Here is a 22177-nt window from a genome sequence, read left to right on the forward strand (position 1 = left end):
GTGCCACTTTTCTGAAACGTGGTAAACCTAAGTACCTCGGGGACAACTGAAAGCCAACCTGAACTTCAGATAGAACACTTCAATATAATATGAGCCTTATTTTATTCTCAGTTGTTCTTTCTGATGTCTGTTAACTTAGAACCTGTTGATTAATTGTGTAATAATCTCTTGCTACTTGATAACCTCATGTACAAGATAAACTTGTCGGATTGGACCTCCTGATACACCCTTCATTAGCATATAAATGCTAATCAGTGATTTAATCTGTGGGATTCCAGGGCTACCCTGATTAAAGAAAAATCCCATTTTCAGGGTGGTCTGAGCACCAGGAATGAAATGTGCCTGTCATATCTGCTCTATTACCCGAGAATCAACCTCACCCGGTGTGCGAGTATTCCCGATATAATGGAACAGCTGCAGTTCATTGGTGTCAAGGAAATCTATAGACCAGTCAGGTATGTAAAACGTTTATTAATATGTGCAGCACCTCTGTTTCTGTCTGTTGGATTCTTGGATCATTTCTATACAACTTTTCTTTCTTCTGGTAGAAAGAAAAGAAACCTGGTCACTCATGCCACTTTTTTGGTCATTATGCTGTGCTGCTATTTCTCCTGCCAAATTATTTTGCTTTTTTTTTCTTCTAATAGAAAAGCAGTTTCTTCTTTTAAGGAAATAATACTGTTCACATTGTTTTGCTTTGGTTTTTTTTTCACCACACACATCTGTAAAAAGGTTATGTATCAATATTTTAAATTTTTCAATTTATTAAAGCATGTCAGTGTTTCATATATAGAGAAACAATTTTGAAAAGGAATACGTGAACATGGTTATTGAATTTCCCTGAGTAGATTTGTTGACAGGAATTCTGAGGACAAAAATACATATAGTGCTTAAAATTAAAACATCTCAACACCAGATTGGAAGCAGTGAGAACAGTCAAAAGTGGAAAGTGCCCAAATGAATTAAATACAGAAAAATAATCAAACAGTAAAAAAGCTGAATGCACATTTTGTAGTGAATTACATTTGTATTGTTAGTTGCACTAAACTAAGTTAATAGTATGATTTTAAAATCACATACACTAATCATAGTAGACTAATAGTGTTTCATCACAAATTTTAAAAGTTGTCTTTGCTTATACAGTTTATCTTAACCAACCATATAAAGCTATTATTGCAAAATAATTTGACATACAGACTTAGTGGTCTTAGTTCTAAAATTTATATTCAAGGAAGAAGAGTTTGAAAGAAGTCACAGTGCAATCAATGTCTACGTAATTTTCCACACCATTTCCATTTACAACCACTTCTAATACAGGGAGAACAGAGTTTCTAAATTAGTCCTATCTAAAAGAGTCTTTCTGAGCTTAGAAAGAAAATATTCTAACAAATGTATGCTCTCTTGAGTGTTCATTCATGATAACTGTACTTAAGGAAAAAATGCACATTTGGCCTGGGGAAATAAAGATGTTCTGAATAGAGTAAGTATGCAGACTGTCTGCCACAAATGGAATAGTAATTAGAAGAGGAGATTATTAATGCCTCTAGTATTTATGACCTAATCCACAATTCTTGTTTCATTAAACTCTGTCAGCCTAAGGATATGTGACCTGATCCTCATCTCTCTTGTGTCAGTTTAACACTAGAACTGCTTCACTGACTCTTCCAAAGTCTCTCTTGACTTACACACAAATGCAAACTGGGAGTAGGATCAAGGCATTATGGCTCACTTTAAAACATTTTTCCTCTGTCTGGTGGCACAGGCAATGGTTTAAGTCATGAGGAGCAGAGATGAAAGTAATTGGGCCACAGTAGTGGCCCAAGTACTAAAATACTTGGTTAAAATTGCAGCCTCTACGTGTAGATGTTGAGTGGAATGGAACTCTGGCATACACAATTTCCCCAAAGCAAGTGGGAGACAGCCTACTACAAGATTACACAGATCTGTCTGAAGCGTTCTGAAAAGATAACTTACGCTCCAATCACAGTATTAATTAGGTTCCTTGATAAAGTTTTAGATACTTCTGTTCTTCCACTAGCTGTATTGTCTTTGGGTTTGTAAAAGTTTTATCCTTTCACCATGTTGTCTCTGTTCATCTCAGCAAAGTCAAACAAGGAGAAAGCAGAAACAATAGATTTTTTTTTTTTGTAATTTTTCCTTGTTACCTTTTTAAAGTTTACTTTACTATATTAAGGACATGAAATCTCATTCCTTCTCTTTCCACGTTTTTGTCTGGTGGGAAATGAGATTTGTTCATGGGAAGGATTCCCACACTTGGGCAGATAGATCTTTCAGAGCAGCACAGCAGGTCTCTAATCCACCCCTGGCTCTTACAGTGCCCTTACAGCCAGCTTGTAGGAATATGCCAAGGGGAATGTCCACAACACCAGTTATTATCTGCTGCCAACCCCATGCATAACAGAGCAACTCCTGTGCTAAGCTCAGTTTTGACTGGAGCTTGGTAGAACCTTCTGGAAGCAGTTTTCTAAAGGCAAAGGTTTATTGGCAACCTGGCCTGCCAAACCTAGGAGACAGTGTGGTTTGTTTTTTGTTTTTTTGAGAAGTTACAGCAGAAGATCTGCTTTGTATTGCCTGTGTATTTGGTTTGTAGATCAGAGAAGAGCGCTGTAACTCTTGAAGTTCTTCATTTCTAAAAGCATCTTGCAGCAAGTACTAACCTGCTGACAGCCTTTCATAAGTCTGTCAAAATCAATGAAACATCAGTTTTCAGTAGAAGAGAACTTAGTTCAGGATGTGAGCTAGGCATAATATACATAGTAGTAGTGCATTTATTTTTCTGAGTAGATTCTCCAGAAATTTTCCTCATTCATTTCAACTTGATAGTTTTTACCTGTTTTTTAAAATCTAGTTGTTTATTTTTCTTTAGGACTTGGCCTTTCATTATCAAGAGTCCTAAGCAATATAAAAACCTGTCTTTTATGGATGCAATGAACAAATTCAAATGGTCCAGATCAGAGGGTCTCTCCTATAATCAACTTGTGCTTAAACTACCTGTGAACGTGAGATGTTCAAAAACAGATAATGCAGAGTGGTCGGTAAGTCTTGTGTTGAAAAGGAGGCAGTGATGCCATGAAAATAATTTGATTGACTGTGTTTCAATGCATATAAATAAATACCTGATTATATGTCTTCAGGATGTTTACACAGCTATATTTCATTTATATACAATAACAAATGATATTAAAGTTTTACCAGTGCTTTCACCTAACATGACTTCTAGAAGCATTTAAAAAGAATAGAAAAGTTGGGGCTTTGATCAACACTTGGGATCAGTAGCAGGAGGATGGAGTCTTTCGGTGGGTCTGGGACTGATCAGAGAGCAGCCGTGTGTGTCCAGGTTAAGTGACCATGCCACGAAGGTCTTCCACCTTGGCTGCCTCCATGGTCAGGGACTTACATTGGGGTCTTGCAGTGGATGATTCAAAATCCCTAAATCATCTTTCCTCTCTGAGACACCCTCTAGGGGAAGCTTACTGTCTGCATAATGAAGCCTCTTAATCTGCCTTCTTAACTTGGGCATCTAGACAACTTAAAGTTGTATGAGTACTCTTCCAAAAGTCTTGCTTTTTTAATGGTTCTAGAATTGTCTATAGTATTGGGCCAGAAAAATAAAGCTGGATAGTCTGTTCCTTTTGTGCAACTTAGTAAGATTTTATCTTCCATGGTTTTACTTTCTCTATTGTCTTGATGAAAAAAGCTGTAAGATAAAAAAATTATGCATTCTAAATATCTATTGGTATTTTACCAGGACGCTGCTGAGAAAAGTTGTCATCTTTAATGTTGATGTATGTTTATAAAGAATGGCTAGTGCATGTGATATCATCCCTGAAATGGATGCTTAAAAATATGTATTCCTCTTTGAATTCCTTTACAGACTCCAAATTCAGGGCTCTTACTTTTTTGAGATTTTCTGCTCAGAATGAGAGGCAGTCTCATTGTACAGGATTATTTCCTATTGTGATTTCAGTCCAGTGTAGCAGAGCTGCTATGAGATACCACTGATGAAATACTTCCTAGGAAAGGACTTCTGCCTCATTCTTCTCACCCTAGAAGATAGCCCAAGTTTCCTCACAGTGTGTCACACAGTCCTTTCAGATGGTGAAGAAATTGCTCCTCCTGCAGCAGCATTTTTGGGTTTTTCCAACATAGGCCAGACTGTTCTGCCCATTGGATGTCAAAGGAATACTGTGTGCTATAAGTAATCAAAGAGGTTCTGTTTTTTTCAAGTATTCTTTGTCCCACTGTAGACCTCCTGTGAAAGGTAGTCATAGACAGACAGTCCATGTGACTGTTCACCAGTTTTGGTTAAACTTCTTGACCTTTACAGCTGCTGGCTAGTAGCAGTTGCATAGCCACCCTTTCACTGATTATTTGTCAGAGGACAAGTTAAGATGATGAAAAGCACAGAAATTTTATCAAGAGGGGATAGGCTGAGGGTTTTTTAATGGTACATTTTCTGGAAAATTCTGTTCCTCTTTATCTTACAGGATGGAGGAACGATACTTACAACGTAAAGAATGTAGTCAAAGAATGAGCTCACTGGGACTGGGAATTCTTAGCTCCTCCTTAATCATAGTTTCCTTTTTCAAATGACAAGGGCATATTCTTCAAAGCTAAGATTGGGACTCTTTCCTTTCCTTTCCCTTCCCTTATTAGTGATATTACACTTAAATGACCATCCTCATCAAAATCAGGAACAGATTTAACTTGAATGGCCAAAAACCCCCTGAGTTGTTACAGGACTGAAAAAAAAAAAATCTATCAGAGGAGCTGAGTTGAAAATACCTTCATCCTTCTATAGAGAGTTGGTCCCTATGTCAGTTTTAGTTTTGTGTTGTGTTTGCTAAGGTTAAGTCAATATTCATTTGGGGTTTCTTTCTACAGTACAGAATAATAACAACATAGATGAAATCCCCAAAGCAAGCATATGCTGTACAGGTGCCATTCAGAGTTTTCAGAATGTGCCCAGGAGCTTACTTTCTGCAGAGCTTGTTTTCTTTAACATGTAGGGAGAAAATTTAGGAAAAGCAAGCTGAGCAATGTACACAAATGTCTCTAATTTCATGTCAAAAACATAGCAAACATGTAGTTATCAAATCCCATAAAATTACACCGAGTTCTACGGGAAGAGTGAAGAATGCTCAGTATATAGCAACATGACACTGCTGTATGTGACCTTGCTTGAGCAGGGACACGGAACCAGATGACCTCCAGAGACGCCTTCCAACCACAACCATTCTGTGGTTCCGTGGAACAACGTGTACACAGTTTCAGGTGTTTTGTATGCCTGGCACATAGAAATGAGTGCATTCAAATATCATCCTATACCCCCATAGCAGAGTGACCCTGCCAATTTTCATTTTTATTTGACAGAAGGATGAAAACAACAACCAAACATGCCAAACAACCCCACGAAGCAAAATAAGGTTATTCAAATCAACCAACCAAAGTCTAGCCTTGCTTTACTGGAGAGGATGCCAGTGTGTACTGCTGCTATCGAGCTAAGAATGTTGGATATGCACACTGGCTGATCATTTGGCATGCAGTATATTCCTATTTTTACTGAGCTTGATGCTTCCACAGTGAGACTCACAACCCAAGTACAAAACTATCAATAGATTATCAGACAAACTGCCAGTAATCTTGAGAGCAAAAAGTTTTCTAATCTTATGTGACAAAACTCTGATAATTTTTTTGTTATTTTAATTTCAGATTCAAGGCATGACAGCTTTACCTCCTGAAATAGAGCGACCATACAAGACAGAGCCAGTAATATGCAGTTCATCTTCCTGTTTAAGTTGCAGTTTATTCCTTACCCTTTTGTTTATTGTACACATCACAGCCGGTACCATAGGAAACACTGGGCCCTTTGTATAATAATTTTTATTCATTTGTGTTCTGTATGCCATGCAAGTTATGATGTGTTTGCACTGTTGCAATTGTAGATTTATTTTTTTACTTATTAATGAACTAAATTTGCCAGATCAAAACAAAATGTGTACATCCTCTGGAAACTGTGGGGGGTTTTGTTATCAATGTAAAATATGTATGAAATGCAGTAGGTACACTGACACATTGCATATTGAAATCTTTTCCTGTACCATTTTCTTATACTTTGTCCTGCCTCTTTCACATGGTGCTTTCAAAGTCATCTATGTATATGGGTAAAATTAATAAACTAAAAGCAGCTTAGTTAACCACATTCAGCCTGGTCTGTGTTATATTATTTCTCCTTGATTCTTGATATCTGCAGGTAGTGAAATTACTGCTGTATGGACAGGCATTGCAAACTTTTATTTGGGCACATCTGGCTGACACGTGCCATAAAGCTGTGGGAAAGATTCATTCAATGGGGACATTTCTGGGAGCAACACGCTGCAAAACCATCTCAGCTCCTGAGACATGGGAGCTATGGGTGTTAAAGGGATGAAAACACAAGCAGAACTCCAAATCTCCCCGTAGTGAATCCTGTACAAGTCCTTTGGCTTCGTTGGCATTTTTTTTTTCCTTATCCCAGGTAGTTCAGGGCTTTCCTTCTGTCTTAACATATTTGCACAGTGAATAAATCTTGGGTGAGAAGTAGGCGCTCCTTTTCTAGATTTGATCTGGACAGCAGGAGCAATAAAGATTTATCTCACATTTAGGCTCTGGCATGCACAGGGAACTGAGCCTGCCAGGAGCTATTTTTAGCACATGCTGAGCATTGCAATAGGCCAAACTGCTGATTAAGAGGTTGTCTTTCTGTCTCATATGTACAATGTTTTATTTATATTTGGAAATCGGCAACTTTTTAACTCAGATGGTGTTGGGTAGGAAAAATTCCTGAAAGTGACACAGTTTATTACTCCCCAGTGAAATTATGCCACACAGTAGAAAAGGACTTTGAACATAAAAAAAAAAAAAAAAAAAAAAAAAAGTTCATTTTTGTAACCACACTGCAGTTACAGTAAGCTATAATTTTTGCAGTATTGCATAAACACTTCTGGAGTGTGGCTGCAAAAATAAGTCTAGATGCTGAGAGTGCTGCCCTGATTGTTGCAACACCTGCTCTACAACTAATCTCTGTAGACTTAGTTACATGCAGGCTTTGTTATGTGCATTTTATGTCACTGAGCACTTCTGTGCAGTGTGGTGAGTCCAGAGCAGGTCAAGAACCTGAGCTGAGATAAAATGGTTTTCTGTGATCGCGGCACGCAAAGCAATCACATGGAGACAAGAGATTTGCAGGGCAGAGTTGCTCCTCAGAGAGAGAGCAAGGCTGAGAGCCTCAGTCTGTTTATTTCTTATATTTTATACATTTGTGGGTCTGGTTGTGGATTGGCTTCTGGGGTTACCACCTCTCACCCCAGTGGCTAGACCAGCTGTCAGTTACAATTATTTTCAGGCTAGAAATATGTAAACAAAGGACGGGGAATGAAAAACAAAATGTTTATTTATGTTTCCTATGTGTGAGAAAAGTGAAAACTGCTCCTAATATTGTGCAGAGACTAAAGAAACCGACTCCAACTAATGAACAAGTAGAAGGCTTTAAAAAACTCAGAAAAACCAGGGTGACAGTTTTCTGCCCATTTTTGTTCACTGTTAACGACTGACACCAGCTCTCAGTGCAGTTCCTCCTCTTAAGGAGGGCAGGCTGTTTTATGCAAAGAAATAGCACATAAGAAGGAAGACGAGGAGAGGATTTGGGAGTTGTCTTCTCTGAATTTGAGAAGTGAAAAGGAAAGTATCGCAGAGCTGTTAGGGCTCCTCTGCATGTAGCCAAAATCACAGTGCATGTGATAGCTGACAGGAGAGAGGCACTGAAGCAGCTACTGTCTCAAGTAGAGATAAAAGATTTAATCAAGGATAGATTAATTTTCTAGGAGCTATAACAACCTCATTAGAGAATGTATGCATAAAGGGAGTTTAAAATGAGCCATGAAGGCAAAAGTTCACAGGATCTGTTTTATCCTCCTGATGTACTGATCTGCACTTGGTTAGGAACATCTCCTATTTGGGAAAATTCTTTACCACTGTTGGGTAGCTACTTGCTCTAAATATACCTGGACAATGATATATTCTGTCATTCTCCCCTTTGGTCCTGGATAAGTAAGGAAATAGTGTATTCCAAAGAGCATATTAATTTTTTTTTGAGATTAAACTCCTGAAGTTTCAATAAAGAAATGTAACTATGTAGGTGTCTTCTTTCTGCCAGCAGAACTGTGTTCTGTTTTGTGTTCCCAAACAGAACTGGTTGAAAAACAAAAATCAAATAATAGTTATGGTGAATTATAGGCAGAAAAGTCTTCTGAGTGATTATTTGTACGTATCTGTTCACTGAAAAGTGAGGGACATCCTCCATCTAAGATATCATGGCATGTAGGATGCATCCTACTGTAACAGCAGTTGGCCTTTCTTATGCTCAAACCCATCACTAAGGTGGGCATGTTTTAACAGCTTTTCTTCAGGGAGCAAGGGGTAAAATAACAGGGAATGAAATTAGAAAAGAGCTTCTGTGTTGGACAGGGGAGCCCTTTCACATGCAGTGTCGCATTTCATTTGCCACTACTGACACCCATCCTAGGTCGATTTGATTTGCGACAAACATAAAGCAGATCTAGGGATATTTTCCATTCTGTCTGTTCTCTGATTTGATGCAGTTTCTTATCTACAGGGATTTCCTTTCTGTGGGCACCCATCCTAAGAACACATGAACAGCTGGGTGTTTGTTTTTGCCATCCAGGATGACACAAGATGATGTAAAGCAAAGCCAACTTAGAAAGGATGTTTGTGAGAGATAGCTGCCAGCATATCAGGCAGACCTGTCATATACACTAAACACTCATTTTTCTTTAACCCAGAAGTATTTTACGATTTCTGGAGGAATGGAAAGGAAAATTTTGCTTCACAGGTAAATAAAAAGAGAAACCTGTGATAGAGTTCTGGGATATTTCCAAATAAAAGAATCCAAGACAGATGTGAGCACATTGTTAAAGAAACTTAAAAGCAGGAAACAAAGCAAAAGAACAGTCTGAAATTGTTGAAAATTCAAACAAGTTAAAAGTGAGAAATGCCATGAGCTAACTCTGTGTCACTGAAGAAAAAACATGGGAAGCGCACACTTAGTCACACTGCACATGAAAAAGCTCTCAGACACAGATCTCTGTGGTGTTCTCTCATTACTGAGCTCTAGTAAAGCATATGTTCTTTGTGTTTCTACACAAAGCTTAATTGTTATAGTTAAAAGCATATACAGTAAATACTATTATCAAGCAAACCATGGTCGTGGAGAAATTGTGTACACACTGGAAAATCTATGACTTGTGGATGATGAGCCCAGAACTGACTACGCATTATAAGTTATTTTAACAATTATGTCATTCATGCTTTACTTTGTGTGAAAAAAGTGTGTTAAAAGTTTCTAGTGAGAAGCTAAATACATAAATATTTTAGTGGGAATAAATATTTATTGGGAATAAATATTTAGTGGGATCATTCTCCAATAGGTGCTGAAAATCCAATTCTGTTTTAATAATTTTCCCAAAAAAATGGTTCAGTCACCTGTCACTGGCAGATTATCTATAGATGTACTATTTACAGTATTTAATCCCTTTTGGGTTTATTATTTATCCATTACAGGGCTTCAATTTAAACATGTGGCTCTCCTCAAATACTCCTCTTATCTAAATCGACAACCATTTGGGATTTTGCCTGTGTGTAGTAAAAACAGGTCACAGAGCGTCTGAGATGGGAACACTGGAGTTTGCACAGCTCTAATATTTGTCTAATATTTGTAGAGGAGAATGTCATTCCCTGATCTCATATCCCATCCTGGAGGCCCATCATACAACCCCAGGTCAGCCCATTCCTCGGCTGCATGGAGTGACAGACATCTAGGCTGGGTGCAAGCATGGACCAGTGCAAGGGTGAGAGGCAGAGCCCCAGCTGGTGGGAGTGCCGCTGTATTGGGCTTAATTCCTTTCACTAGGGAGATCTGGCTGGCTTAAAATTATCCCAGATGCTATAGGGACACAAATTTAATAAACAAAATCCAGCAGAAACTCTGGCCTCATTCTCCTCTTTCCTGCCATCAAGCAGAAAGTGACTATTTTTAGACCAATTATTACTACTGGAATGTTTAAGAATTCTCATCCCTTCTGCCCTTTGCCTCTTATTTCTGATTTTTGGTACATCTGTGTCTTCCATAAGGGTGAGAGAGAGAGAGAGAGAGAGAGCAAACTTATCATCAACCTTTTGGCAGAGGGTAAAGCTGGGAGAAGAAAACGACAGCTGTGACACAGAAAGCTCCTCTGGCCCTCTTCCTCCACCCCCAAAGAAGTCTCTCTAGGTCATAGGTGCCCTCACAAGCATTTGCCATCCCCACACCAGTGTCCTGCAGGTGCACTGAGGCAGGCACAGGGTGCCAGAGGGGGTGGGTACAGCCATGAATTTCCCTACTTTAGCCCCTGCAAAGCGCTGACGGTCCGAGTGCAGTTGCCCCATCTACCAAAACCTAAGGCGTGGTGCTTGGGGTACTCACCTAGGGAAAAGGTATGAACCCAATTTATGTTTGTACATCAAATCAAGCAAAGTAGACTATTTACCTAGACTGAATTTTTAGTTTTGTGGTGCCTCTAGTCTACAGGAAAACTACAAGGTAACAGGCTAACATTAGAAAATTTAGGATGACTAAAGATGTGACTTACAGTCTGCTTCTGGGCATAGTAGCAAAATATTTACTTTAAGGAAATGTCTTTTTCTCTGCATGCAATGGACTCGTGTAACAGGAAACCTGGGGCTTCACATCTCCAGGACAACATATTGCAATTTCACTACCAATGGTAACTAACACTGTGGTGTGGAGCTGAGCTCTGAGAGACAGAAAGCTCTTCTTGTGAAACACAAACAGATTTTATAAATACTCCTGGAGACTCAGAGAGCTACTGGCAAGGTAAATTGCCTTTTGTGAGGCTGCTCTCTCCTTTCCTATGGATGACCCCCATGGGTGTGCATATATATCACCTTGTATATGCTTCCAAACTTCTTGCATCCTAGCAAGCAAGAAAGCCATCTGGGAGCTGAATGTGCTTTTCTCACTACAGACTCCAGACCAGACTAGTTGCAGTTTACAACAGTTTACAACTGTTACAAAATAATGAAGAAAAAAATAAAATAAAATAAAATAAAATAAAATAAAAATATATATATAAAAAAATACTCTTTTAGTTTTAGAAGCTTGAGAAAGTATTTCCTGAGCACATTGCCATTATTTAATTATGATTTAAACTCCCCTCTTTGGAGTGATTTTTAAGAAACATAACAGTATTTTTTCACTAAAAAGTTCTAATCTCTTGAGAGAAAATTTGGCAAAATCTAAGCTGCTAACTCGTCCCCTGCTCCAACCTGTGAACTAGAGAATAAATGTTCTTACAGCTTGACATGATACTGTGAAACACTTTGTATTATGAAGGAATAAAAATAATGTGACAATCTCAAATACCTATCAGCACACATTTTCAGAACAAGGGAAAATATGTTAAAAATGCCTACTTTGTTAAGACAAATAACATTTCTTTGGGTCTCCTGTTGGTTTCATGAAGAGTTTATGCCCTTAGATCTAAAAGAGGATATGGAGTACATTTTTCTTTCTCACAGGTTGTCTTGAGTTTGCATGACTAATTTGTCTTTAGAAGATATCTTAAGATGTTTAAGGGGATAAGGTTTGAAAACTTCTTCATAATCTGTGCAAAACTTTGTAAAGCATTTCTGGGGAATACAGTAAACTTATATATAACAAGTCTGCACTATTCTGTGCAAACCATAGAAGCTGCTTGAGTGTTGGCCATTATTTGTGGCATCATGTAATAAATCTGGGGGAAGCTATTCCTGGATTGTGCCTCTCTGGGAGACTGTAAGTGAAATACTGAACCTGGACACATTTTAGACTTGACAGGTTGGATTCGCTGCTGATGTGAGGTGACACAAATCCATTACAGAGCTATATGAATCTACCTCCTCCTTCAGCAGTAGAGGGGTTAGTGTTCTAAGGCTGTCAAGACAGAGAAAAGCAGGTCAGAAAGTTGAGAAAGGCATCTCAGGAACCAGACCGTGGGGAAAAAATTAAAGATAGATGTGCCCAACTGAACATAGGTTAGTGTTTTTTACTAGGGTGTGGAAGAACTGAGCTACAGAGAGAAGAAAGATGATCACTGAATTATAAAATTTTCAAAAATAAGTATTTTTGAAAACATGATGGATGGAAAGAACAGATGAGTTCATAGATAAAGTGTTGAACTGAGCTTAGGACTCCCAAGTTCAGTAGTGTATCCATGCCATCACCAGAACTATGTCTTCATATAAACCATTCAAGACAGGGTGATGATGGATAAATCTGTGTAAATGGATTCCACAGGGAGACAGAGGACTGCTAGAAATGTACAGAGACTCTATTGGTTCTGAAGCGAAGAAATTATTAAAGAGATTTTTTGGGAGGACAATTAGGCATAGCAAAATTATGGAAGGCTGTAAAAGACAAGTAGCCAGAGTCTTAGATTATGAAATCTGTCCATCTTGTTTTTCATCTCCCATATGATGTCCTAGCAATTTTTTATCTGGGACAGGTAATCTTAGATTAGGCAAAAACTCTCTACTTTGAAGGACATTCCTGTCCTGGCAGAAAGGTAGTCTGGTAACCAGACGAGATTTTTCCCTTGTAAATTGAAAGATAAAACACGTCTTTTCCAAGGGCCTCTTTTTTCTGTAACTATCTAACTGTGTTAAAGGCCTAATATCTGTCTGCCAAAATTGATTCTTAGAAACTGTTCTTTTCTGGCTTTTTTGTTTGTTTGGTAGGGGTTTTTTTAAACCAGACTGGGGCGTTTAAGGATGTGTCTATTTTTCTGTAAAAAAAAGTTTGTATGGCATTGCAACAGGTTAAAAATTTTGGAAATTACCAGGTGAGGAAAAGATTTGGTATTAGAAAAATATACATGTTATATTATCTAGTCAGCCTCAGACCCAACAGGGAGAGTAAAATAGATCCATCTATACAACATCCTCTTCAAAGTTTAATTTTCACTGAAAACTCTCAATTTTCAAATATTGTTGTTCTTCTTCCATTCATTGTTGTTGAACTAGGGGTTATCTTAATTTCTTTGGGTTTAGTTCCCAGCTGGTTTACCACTGTATTTTCCTTTCTCTGGCTTCCCTCCCATTATTCCTGGTCTAACCCTAGCTACAATTTTTCTATTCCTCTGCTACCTTAAAACATGTAACACAAGATCCCAGCTAGTGTTACTACCGAGGTTTTAATTTTTCTTTTGTATTTTTTTTTTTTTTTTTTTTTTTTTTTTAAGCCACAGATTTTACTCTGTCTGGCACAAACGAAAGGTTATTTTTGCCTTTTTGGCCCTGATGAATACTTGAAGTATTCTCTGCTGCTCTTGCCTACAGGGTGGGATAGCAGCAGAGGAGGAACTTTTAAGTGTTGACTTCTGGAATGGTAGCAGGTAATTGCCAGTTTCCCCACAACGTGCTGGGGACCCACCCCCCTGCCCACCTGCTAGCTTTGAAGCAATGGACAGCTGAGATACCCAGGCAGGAGAAATGGACTTGCCAAACTTGTCCCTTTTTTTAAATCACATCCAGCTTGTATTTACTACACTGCTTAATTTGCAGAGGGGGGAGGGCTATTCCCTACAAGCAGGAGTAAAATACTTCTTCTCCCCCCCACACCCATCCGTTTTCATGGTTCCCTCTTCGATTTTGCTTTAAAAGCTGGAAAGGAGAGAACGAAACTAAAAAAAATAACTGCTTATTGAATAGCACTCTCTGCTGCCCTCTGGGAGATCTGCACATGGGATCAGCTCGAAGCTTTTCAATAAAAGGGACACTTCATACCGTGAAAGAAACTAAGAGCTGGTGTTAAACACCCTTTTGTGCAGACCCCAAATCCTGTTGTTTGCCCTCTCAGGCAAGAGAGATCTCACTGGCGGTGAAGGAAAGGAAGGAGGGAAGGCTCAAAGTACACTCAGCCATTAGAACCCCATCCTCAGCCCCCATCTGGTTTAGTGCCTGCTGACGCAGGGGCAGATGCAGGTACAGATGTCAGAGGGGAACAGCTGAAATCAGGCAGTATCAGTGTGCTTCACTTTCTAAAATACCTTTAGAAAAGTAGAAAACCCCCCAACAACAGCTAAGCATCTGCCTTCTTCAAATAAGTCATTTTACTAAGGTGTTGTCCAGGGACAAAGCCGGGGACATTTTACGTGTAAACTATAATTTATACCAGGATAAAGGTATTCACAGTGCCTGGCCTATTCCCGGAAAGAAAAGGGAAATATTGGTATGAAAAGAGAACCAGAAAGATGGACTTACCTACGCCAAGTTATACTTATAAAGCAGAATTATTTTTAAAGTGTTTAATGCCCTCCAGAGCTAAAACAAAGCTGCTAGGCAGACAAAACCTCATCACTGAAGATGCAACATTTATACTCACTTTCTAAGTTTAACTATGTAAATAGCAGTATCTGAGGGTGTCAGGCAACTCAAAAATGACAGGAAATTTAAAAATATTAAAAATAATAATAATAATTTTAAAAAAGCAGAATCAATAAGGCAGAAATAGAAAATATTTAAAACTAAGCTCCTGCCATCTTGTGGTACGAAGGGAGTATTACTCCAGTTCTGCGGCCCTCCTGGTCTTGTTTCTCTGACAGCCAGCAGTGCCTCAAACACCCATCGCTGTTTTAAAAAAATGATAGGCTGTGGGAGAGGGAGGGGTTAAAATACTGTAACATTTCAGTTGTCGCTTAATGGGAACTATTAAAATATCTTTATCAGTTCTATCTGCCTATTTTGTTTTTTCATTTCACCTTCCCATTAGCACACAGGGTGTTTACTGTGCATTGAGAAATACCATAACTATATGGGTGTGCTGAATCTGGCATCCCAAGAGGGGTGAAGCTGCTGCTGCTGCTGCTGCATGTCCCCAGGTCCAGCCAGTGGCAAGACTGAGTGTGTATCCCCAACAGGCACACGTGCACAAACATGAGGCATGCATTACCTGCAAATACACAGACCGACCCCACAAAGCAGCACCGACAGTGACACTTAACACATTCACGGACAGCACAAAGAGCCTAACCCTGTTCCCTCCCCCCAGCAGTTCATTATGGAGACCCATCTGTTGGAAATACTTGCATATACATAATGGGAATCCCTCTGAAAGCTGTCCCCTGGACAGGCAAGCCCCCAAGTCCCACCACCCTGCTTCATTTGCTGGTGTTCAAAAACACACAGGGACACCCCCTCCCTCAACTCCCGAGCATGGTCCTTGTCCTGCTCAGCAGCTAAACTGGTGTGATGCTGTCTGATAACTGCACACTGACACACAAACCCTCTCCCACTCCGGGTGCTGGTACCTGGACACGTGACCCATGGTCCTGACACAGCTCCTGACATTTATAGCCCCTTACCTACACTCGTACAGAGGGAAATAATTCAAAATGGAGCTGAGTGAGAAGCCAGGACAGGATGTGCTGATGCAGTGCAGGGCATGGCCGTACAAGCACACAGACCAGCAGTCTCCCAGAAGTGCCCCATTTCTTTGATTGATTATAAGGATTCTCCACCAGCACCACAACTCTGTACTCCCTCTGTGCAAAGAGATGAGATAGATACATCACAATGTGCTTTTTCCTATTCCAAATAAGCAGCTGGTGAATTGCTTAAATCTGCCAGCCAGTTCTTAGCATTATTCATATTTTGCTGTATTTATTCTCTGCAGCTGATAAGGCAGACCCCTTGCACAAACCAGAGATGAAAAGGCCTGACTTTGCAACCTGGAAGATGTCCTTAAATTTTTTTTCTGCAATTTCATCCTTAAAAATAACAAGACAAGAAAATCAGACAGAAGCGGCTAGGTGCTGCCCGTGGAAATGCCAGCTGCTTTTCCCAGGTGTTGACAATACAGCAGCCAAATGCTCACAATTCAGTTTCTCCTGGATGAGGAGAGAGAAGCATCTGCAATTTTCAGTCAGCCAGGGAGCATTCCAAGCATACAGTGCAAAGCTCCCTGGTTCTTGCAGACAGCTGCACAGCACTCGCACAGGAGTGATAGATATGGAAGAGGGGAAAAGGAGGAATGACACAACAACAGATTTGTCAGACTTCTGCTGGATGTGGGCCCCAGTGAGGAGAGATTACAGGGCTTGCTGATTTAGTAGCTGCACATAAGAGTGTGCTCTAGGCTCTACCTGTACTACCTGAGTACCCCCCTCCTTCCAGCCTTCGGGCCAAGCCCAGTCCCAGGTTTCAAATGAGAGGGATACTTCAGCGCCTTCAGGAAAAAGGGATCAGAACATTTTTACTGTGTGAAAAACAATGTATTTTTAACTAACCTCTTACTTGGAAACCAATGAATCATTTTGGCTGGATTTTTCCACAAACAAAGCAGCCTAAAGCAGACACTAGACATGGAAAATTCTGTCCAAAAGAAGCATTCAGAAACATTATACACTACTGAAAATAGGATCTGCAAATGGGAAATGTTGGGGAAACCTTAGTAGTAACTGCAGTTTTAGACTAATCCTGCTGGAATGATGAATAATTTAACAAATATGTTTTTATTCTTTTCCACCTTTTTTCATCAATGCTGATATTTATCTCTCTTCTAACTCATCTTCTATGGGGACATATAGCAGTAGGTGAGACAAATTAATGAGCTTTTCAGAAGCTAATATAAAATATTACCACTGACTATTATCATCCTGTTCTTCAACATTTTGGTCACATGGGGAAGAATTGGAAAGATTTTTCTGAATTGTGATTATTAGAAGTGAGAACTACTAAAACCTTGAAATTCAGTATTTTTGCTGAGCTTCTTGCAGCCTTATCCAGATTTTGCCACAACTATTCATTCTTAATTCAATTGTGAATTTTAAAAAATTCTGTGCCTTTGTGCAATGAAATATAAATTGCCTTGAAAATGACATATCAAAATCAGTTAGTTTGCCTCCCTTCCTCTTCTGCTCTATTCTCCAGTAACTTCAGTAGAACAAGGCATATGCCAACAATAGATTATCAATTTCTTTTTTTAAATAGTAGGTTAAGGAAGAGCTACTTGGAAAATATTATATTGTTTCTACTGTATCATCCTTTCTTTGGAAAGGTTCATGCTTCATCAAATAACAAAAAGTAGTAGAAAAGAAGACTTATTGAGGTTTGCACAATATGCCTAAATCCATTCTTCCCAGTGGCTGTCCTGGAGTGAGCATTCCCCAGCTCCCCTGCCAGCATGGGGCAAGGGCCTCTGGCTGCCAGCCTTCTCCCACAAACCAGAGGCTGGATGACAAAAACAAAGCCAGCTTGTTATTGCCTCCAGAGCTGAGACAGCAGGTCCAAAGGTAAGAGGGACCATTTCATCCAGCTCTGTAGCTTTATTCAGCTCTTTGGGACTGGGTTTTGGACTGTTTTCTATTCAGCTTCATTTTCTGTTTTCAGCCCTGCGCCCTGGTGGGTAGGTGACTGGACACGTGGGCTCCCTCATCCTTGTGTGCCTGTTTCTGTGCTGCTGGCAGTCACGGAAAAAGCAAGTGGGCATTGCATCAAGAGTAAAATTGAGCTCATGACATCAGAGGAGCTGAGGAACAAAATCCCTATTCAGGGTGAAAAACAGGAGCAATGTGTAGCCTTGACTTTCACACAGCCCCCAGCTGAGAACAATTTTAACCAAATAGTATAAAACTAATAGAGATTTAGCTGTCAGTGATGACAATACCCCTTTCTCCTTCCCACAACAGACCTCTGGTAGTATCACCAATCAGCACCTACAAATCTAACTCTCCTCTTGCAGGACTTCTATAGCAGAGCTTTAATAGTCCTCCTCAGAGTATTAGAAAAAAAAATTCAAACTGGAAAATGCAAGACAAGTAACTTGGTGGAGTGGCAGAGGATTAGACAGCAGACAGACCAAACCACAACAGGCAATTGTTTTGCTCACTGCTTGTCTCTCTGAATCTCAAGATTTCCCTTTGGCAAAAGTGAGCGACCCAAAGTCACTGCAGATGAGAGGCATCATTAGGGCAGGAAGGGGCCGCCAGGATTCTCTATTCCCTGCAAAAACTCTCCCAGGTACCTGTATCAGTCACTGACACTCATCCTTTCTATAGCTGTGGCTTTGATGCAAGACATCCTTGCATCTTTAAGATAAAAGCATTACTGACAACACTTATGGCAAAAGTTATGTTCAAGGGAATTTGTTATGAAATTTGTTTTGCGTGCTTACTAAACATTTATACATGAGCTCTCAGACCATGTATTTCCCAAGCAATTAATCACCATCCCTGAAGATAACTATGCCCTTTTAGCTGTAATATTTTCCCTCCTTTAACCTCACATTCTTTCCTTTCTTTGGGCAAGCCAAGAAAAGTAATTTTCCATTGAAAGCAGTGAATTAATTAGGCTCATGTCTGTTAATTCACACTTTCATCTGTCAACCTGGAAAAGGTTGTTTCTTAGGAGTTGTACAGGCTCACAGGGCTTGGCTTGGAGCCTTGTGTTTTAACTCTTCACACTTCCTGACTCCATCCTTCTCCAGAGCCCTGTGAAGATAGTCACCCTCCAAATCAATAACACAATGTGCCTCATGAGTATAGAGTTTGTCAGGAAAAGCAGCTGAGTAGGGGGCACTGGCTGCTGGTGATCAGCTGTGTTTATCTAGAGTGAGTTAACAAATATGACCGAGTCAAGATGGTGAGTCTACTGTCTGTGGCAGCTGGCCAGGGGTTCCTGGGCAAAGAGAGGAGCTCAGTGACACAGGAAGGCAACAGGCAAATGTTTGCTGTTGGCACACGACTGTTAAAACAACTTACGCAGATCGCAGTGGGCTGAACAATCAGCAAGGTTGATATGATGACCTAGGAAAAGGCTGGCATCCTGGTACGATATCTGGAAAAATAGATGGTTTCTTTCTTCCTGTTTTCTTCAGGCTACAGTTTGAAACAAAACAAAACAAAACAAAACAAAACAAAACAAAACAAACCAAACCTCAAAGCAGTCTGATGGGGAAAATATTTTCTCTGTATGGAGGCCATCCTCATAGCAAATATTAATCAATAGCAAATGCTGTCTTTTTCTCTCTTTTCATATCACCTGGAGTCTATTTTTCTCTATGTACACGCACATACATACATACATTGTTGAAGAACCAATAATCCTCATTATCTGCAGGATGCTGTCTCTCCCACCACATATCACAATGTATTACTGGATAACTGCTTACTGTAAGCAGAACAGCAGCATACAGGTCGAGTTTCCAGCTGAGGCCCTGGGCTGGAAGCTGGGAGATGGAGAGAAGAGAGGGTTGGATATCTGACAGCTTCTGACTAGCAGTCAGCCCGAATCACCCAATACCTCCTTGACATTTCTTGGCCTTATACACCTGGCTGCAGACTGGGCCAAGATGTTCTCTCTGCATCTGAGCTTACCCGGGTGGTCTGTGATCTTCAAGTTGGTTTACACCTATTTAAAATCAGAGCTTTAGCCACTCCCTTAATCTAAATGAGTTTCTCCTTTAATCTCAAGTGTTGAAAACCAATTCATTTTAAAGCATGTGAAATTGCACTTCATTTAACCTCACTTTAAACTCACATTAATTTATGACCACAGAAATAGAAGACTGTAGACTGAAGAAGTCATAGAAGTTTTGAAAAGTATAATCTTAAATCAATACAAGAAACATTTATCCTATACTGTATCTCAGGGGAGTATTTTAAAAATTGTTTTTGATCCACTTCAAGACAGATGACCTGCTGCATCCACAATTAACAACAGCAACAAAAAGAACAATTAAAAACAGCAAGGAAGTAATCTCAAGGTTTTGGCTTCCTGAAGTTTCACAAGAAAGTTTCAGGTAATCTTTCTACTGATTGTTTAATGAAATGAATAACTGATCATTTATTAATTTAATTTCTTTGAAGAGAATTTTGATGCTCTGGACTTTTGACAGGCACCCAAACTGGGTGCTCAAAAGCACTGGCAAGGAGAACCTAAAATAATTTTTGAAAAATTCCACATACCTTCTTATATATTCAGAAGCAACAATTCTGATTCAGCCTCATGATGACTACTGACTCATGCAACCTTTAAAAATCAGCCTACAGACTCTAAATATAATTTCTGATTCAAATCTATTGCACCGTTCACGATTTCTAAATCTCTATCCTTCTCTCACTCCACCTATCTAAGGGGCGACACATATTTTTAGGATACTATTGGTGATTATTTCATGACAGAGGGGTATAACTGCTGGCATGAGCCACAGCTGTGCGCTTAGATTTGGTGTCTTTGCAGGTCTAAAAAGATTATAATACCAAGAGAGCTGTGCCAGCTTTTCCCAGCAGAAGATGTCATCCATTGTGTTCTGCAAGCATCTGCACTCAGCATCTCCAGAAATTATCTAGAAAGTGTCTGGGAAGTGAAGGGCCAGAATTTGCCAATAACAATGAGTTATTTAAGTTGAGTTGGTAGAGTTGAGAGTGAACGCTGAGGGGCTGCAGCAACTTATCAGGTTACCTCTATAGTCAAAGGGAAAAGGGTATCCAAAAAATTACTCAAATCTCAGATAATGTTGGATGTTTTCATCAGCTTACTATTTGCCTTAATCACTGAGAGACTTAAGGATACACTTCCTGACTCATCCTTAATTGGGCATTAATCCAAGTTTTAGTACTGATAGCTCAGAAGATTTCATCTCATCATGTCATTTCTCTCATCAAGATACAACATGGGATTCTTTTTATTCTCTTAATCTGCAGGGTCCTAGGGGCATAAGAAATCAGTAAGAGTTTCATTAATTCTTTCTTCGGGCTTTCGGCACAATCAGGAGAAGAGAGAGGCGGGTTCTGGTCCTCAGTGACATCAATGCCTCTCAGCATGCCTGCATAAACACCAACAGTCCTCAATTTTCCCCAAACGTTACCTTGGGGGATTTCTCACATGCAGTGTAAAGTTAACACAATTGGCCTTTTAGTGCCTTACTCTACCTTTCCAGAGTTCCATGGCACACAAGCGAGAAAGGGTGGCTTGTTCCTGGCCAATTCTAGGTAATATAAAGGTCTACTATCATGGATGGGAGCTGCACATTAGAGCAGCTATTGAATTCTCCCTAGTTTGTGCCGTGGGTGCCACAACTGCAGCCAAGAGTCAAAATGCCTGACAAATAGGACTGAGCCAGAGACAGTGATCTGGTGAGCTATGGCAGACTGTGAAAAACTGCAACATTTATTCATGTCTAGTTCAGAAAAGGTGAGAGGAATTTGGTCTGTAGAAAACAAAATCACAGACAGTTTTTCTGTTATGTGGTATCATAGTATGAAGAGAGATTTGTGCAGTAATTTAAGAACAAAAATTGCAATTTTTTTTTTTTTTTATTTGCAACTGATTGCAAATCAGTTTATGCAATTCATGCCATACATTTTTAAAGAGTCCAATTCACACCCGGGTTTAAAATCCGTTGGGTAACATTATTCTAATACTGGGGGATATTTTGTTTCAACTCATAAAACAGGCATTTCTTGTGGTCAGAGTGAATACTCTTCAATTCTCTGATACGAAAGAGGAATAGTTCAAAGCGTGTCTTGTGGATGGATTAGAAGCATTGCCTCTAATTATTCTATTATTCTAACTATTGAGGAAATAAAAAAGAGTAAATTAATTTGCAGTAGTTTGGCATTAGATGTGATTCACTCCAATGAATCTCAAATGCTTTTAAAAATTGCGCTTGAGGTTTTCTCCCAGTGCGGAAGTAACTGTGGATACATGTGAAACAAAAGAAGACCCTTCATGTCTGCCAGCTGAGACCTCCAAGTGGGATGTCAGGCACGAGACCTCTCCATGGAGAAATGAGTGTGTTTCCTACCAAGATTTCTGTCTTTCCTTCCATGACAAGCATGTGCATACCTCCCTTCCTCCGCTGACAGCTTACCCCTGACCAGGAGTTACCTCCTCCCAGCAGCAGAGACCTGTCCAATTCCCCTCCATTTACGAGTACCCACTCAAGCCCTTCCTGTCCCGGCTGTGGAAAAACACCCACTCCTTGGCCAAGAACACCCAGCTCTCTTGGAGAGTCCAGACAGAACAGGCTCCAGGACTGGCTGTGAATGTGAGGGAAGGATCA

The 22177-nt window shown here is 39.7% G+C and overlaps 1 protein-coding gene across 1 annotated transcript in view; it reads left to right on the plus strand.

Moving 5' to 3' along the window:
- Window positions 1-6140, plus strand: part of MOXD1 (monooxygenase DBH like 1) — a 49551-nt gene extending 43411 nt beyond the window's left edge. The window contains exons 12-14 of the mRNA XM_040058137.1: window positions 313-455; window positions 2888-3056; window positions 5734-6140. Coding sequence (XP_039914071.1) covers window positions 313-455; window positions 2888-3056; window positions 5734-5898 — 477 coding nt within the window. The 3' untranslated portion in view covers window positions 5899-6140. The remainder of the gene's footprint in view (window positions 1-312; window positions 456-2887; window positions 3057-5733) is intronic.
- Window positions 6141-22177: the final 16037 nt, after the last annotated feature.

This window comes from Hirundo rustica, chromosome 3 (genome assembly GCF_015227805.2).
Source record: "Hirundo rustica isolate bHirRus1 chromosome 3, bHirRus1.pri.v3, whole genome shotgun sequence".
Lineage (NCBI taxonomy): Eukaryota > Metazoa > Chordata > Aves > Passeriformes > Hirundinidae > Hirundo > Hirundo rustica.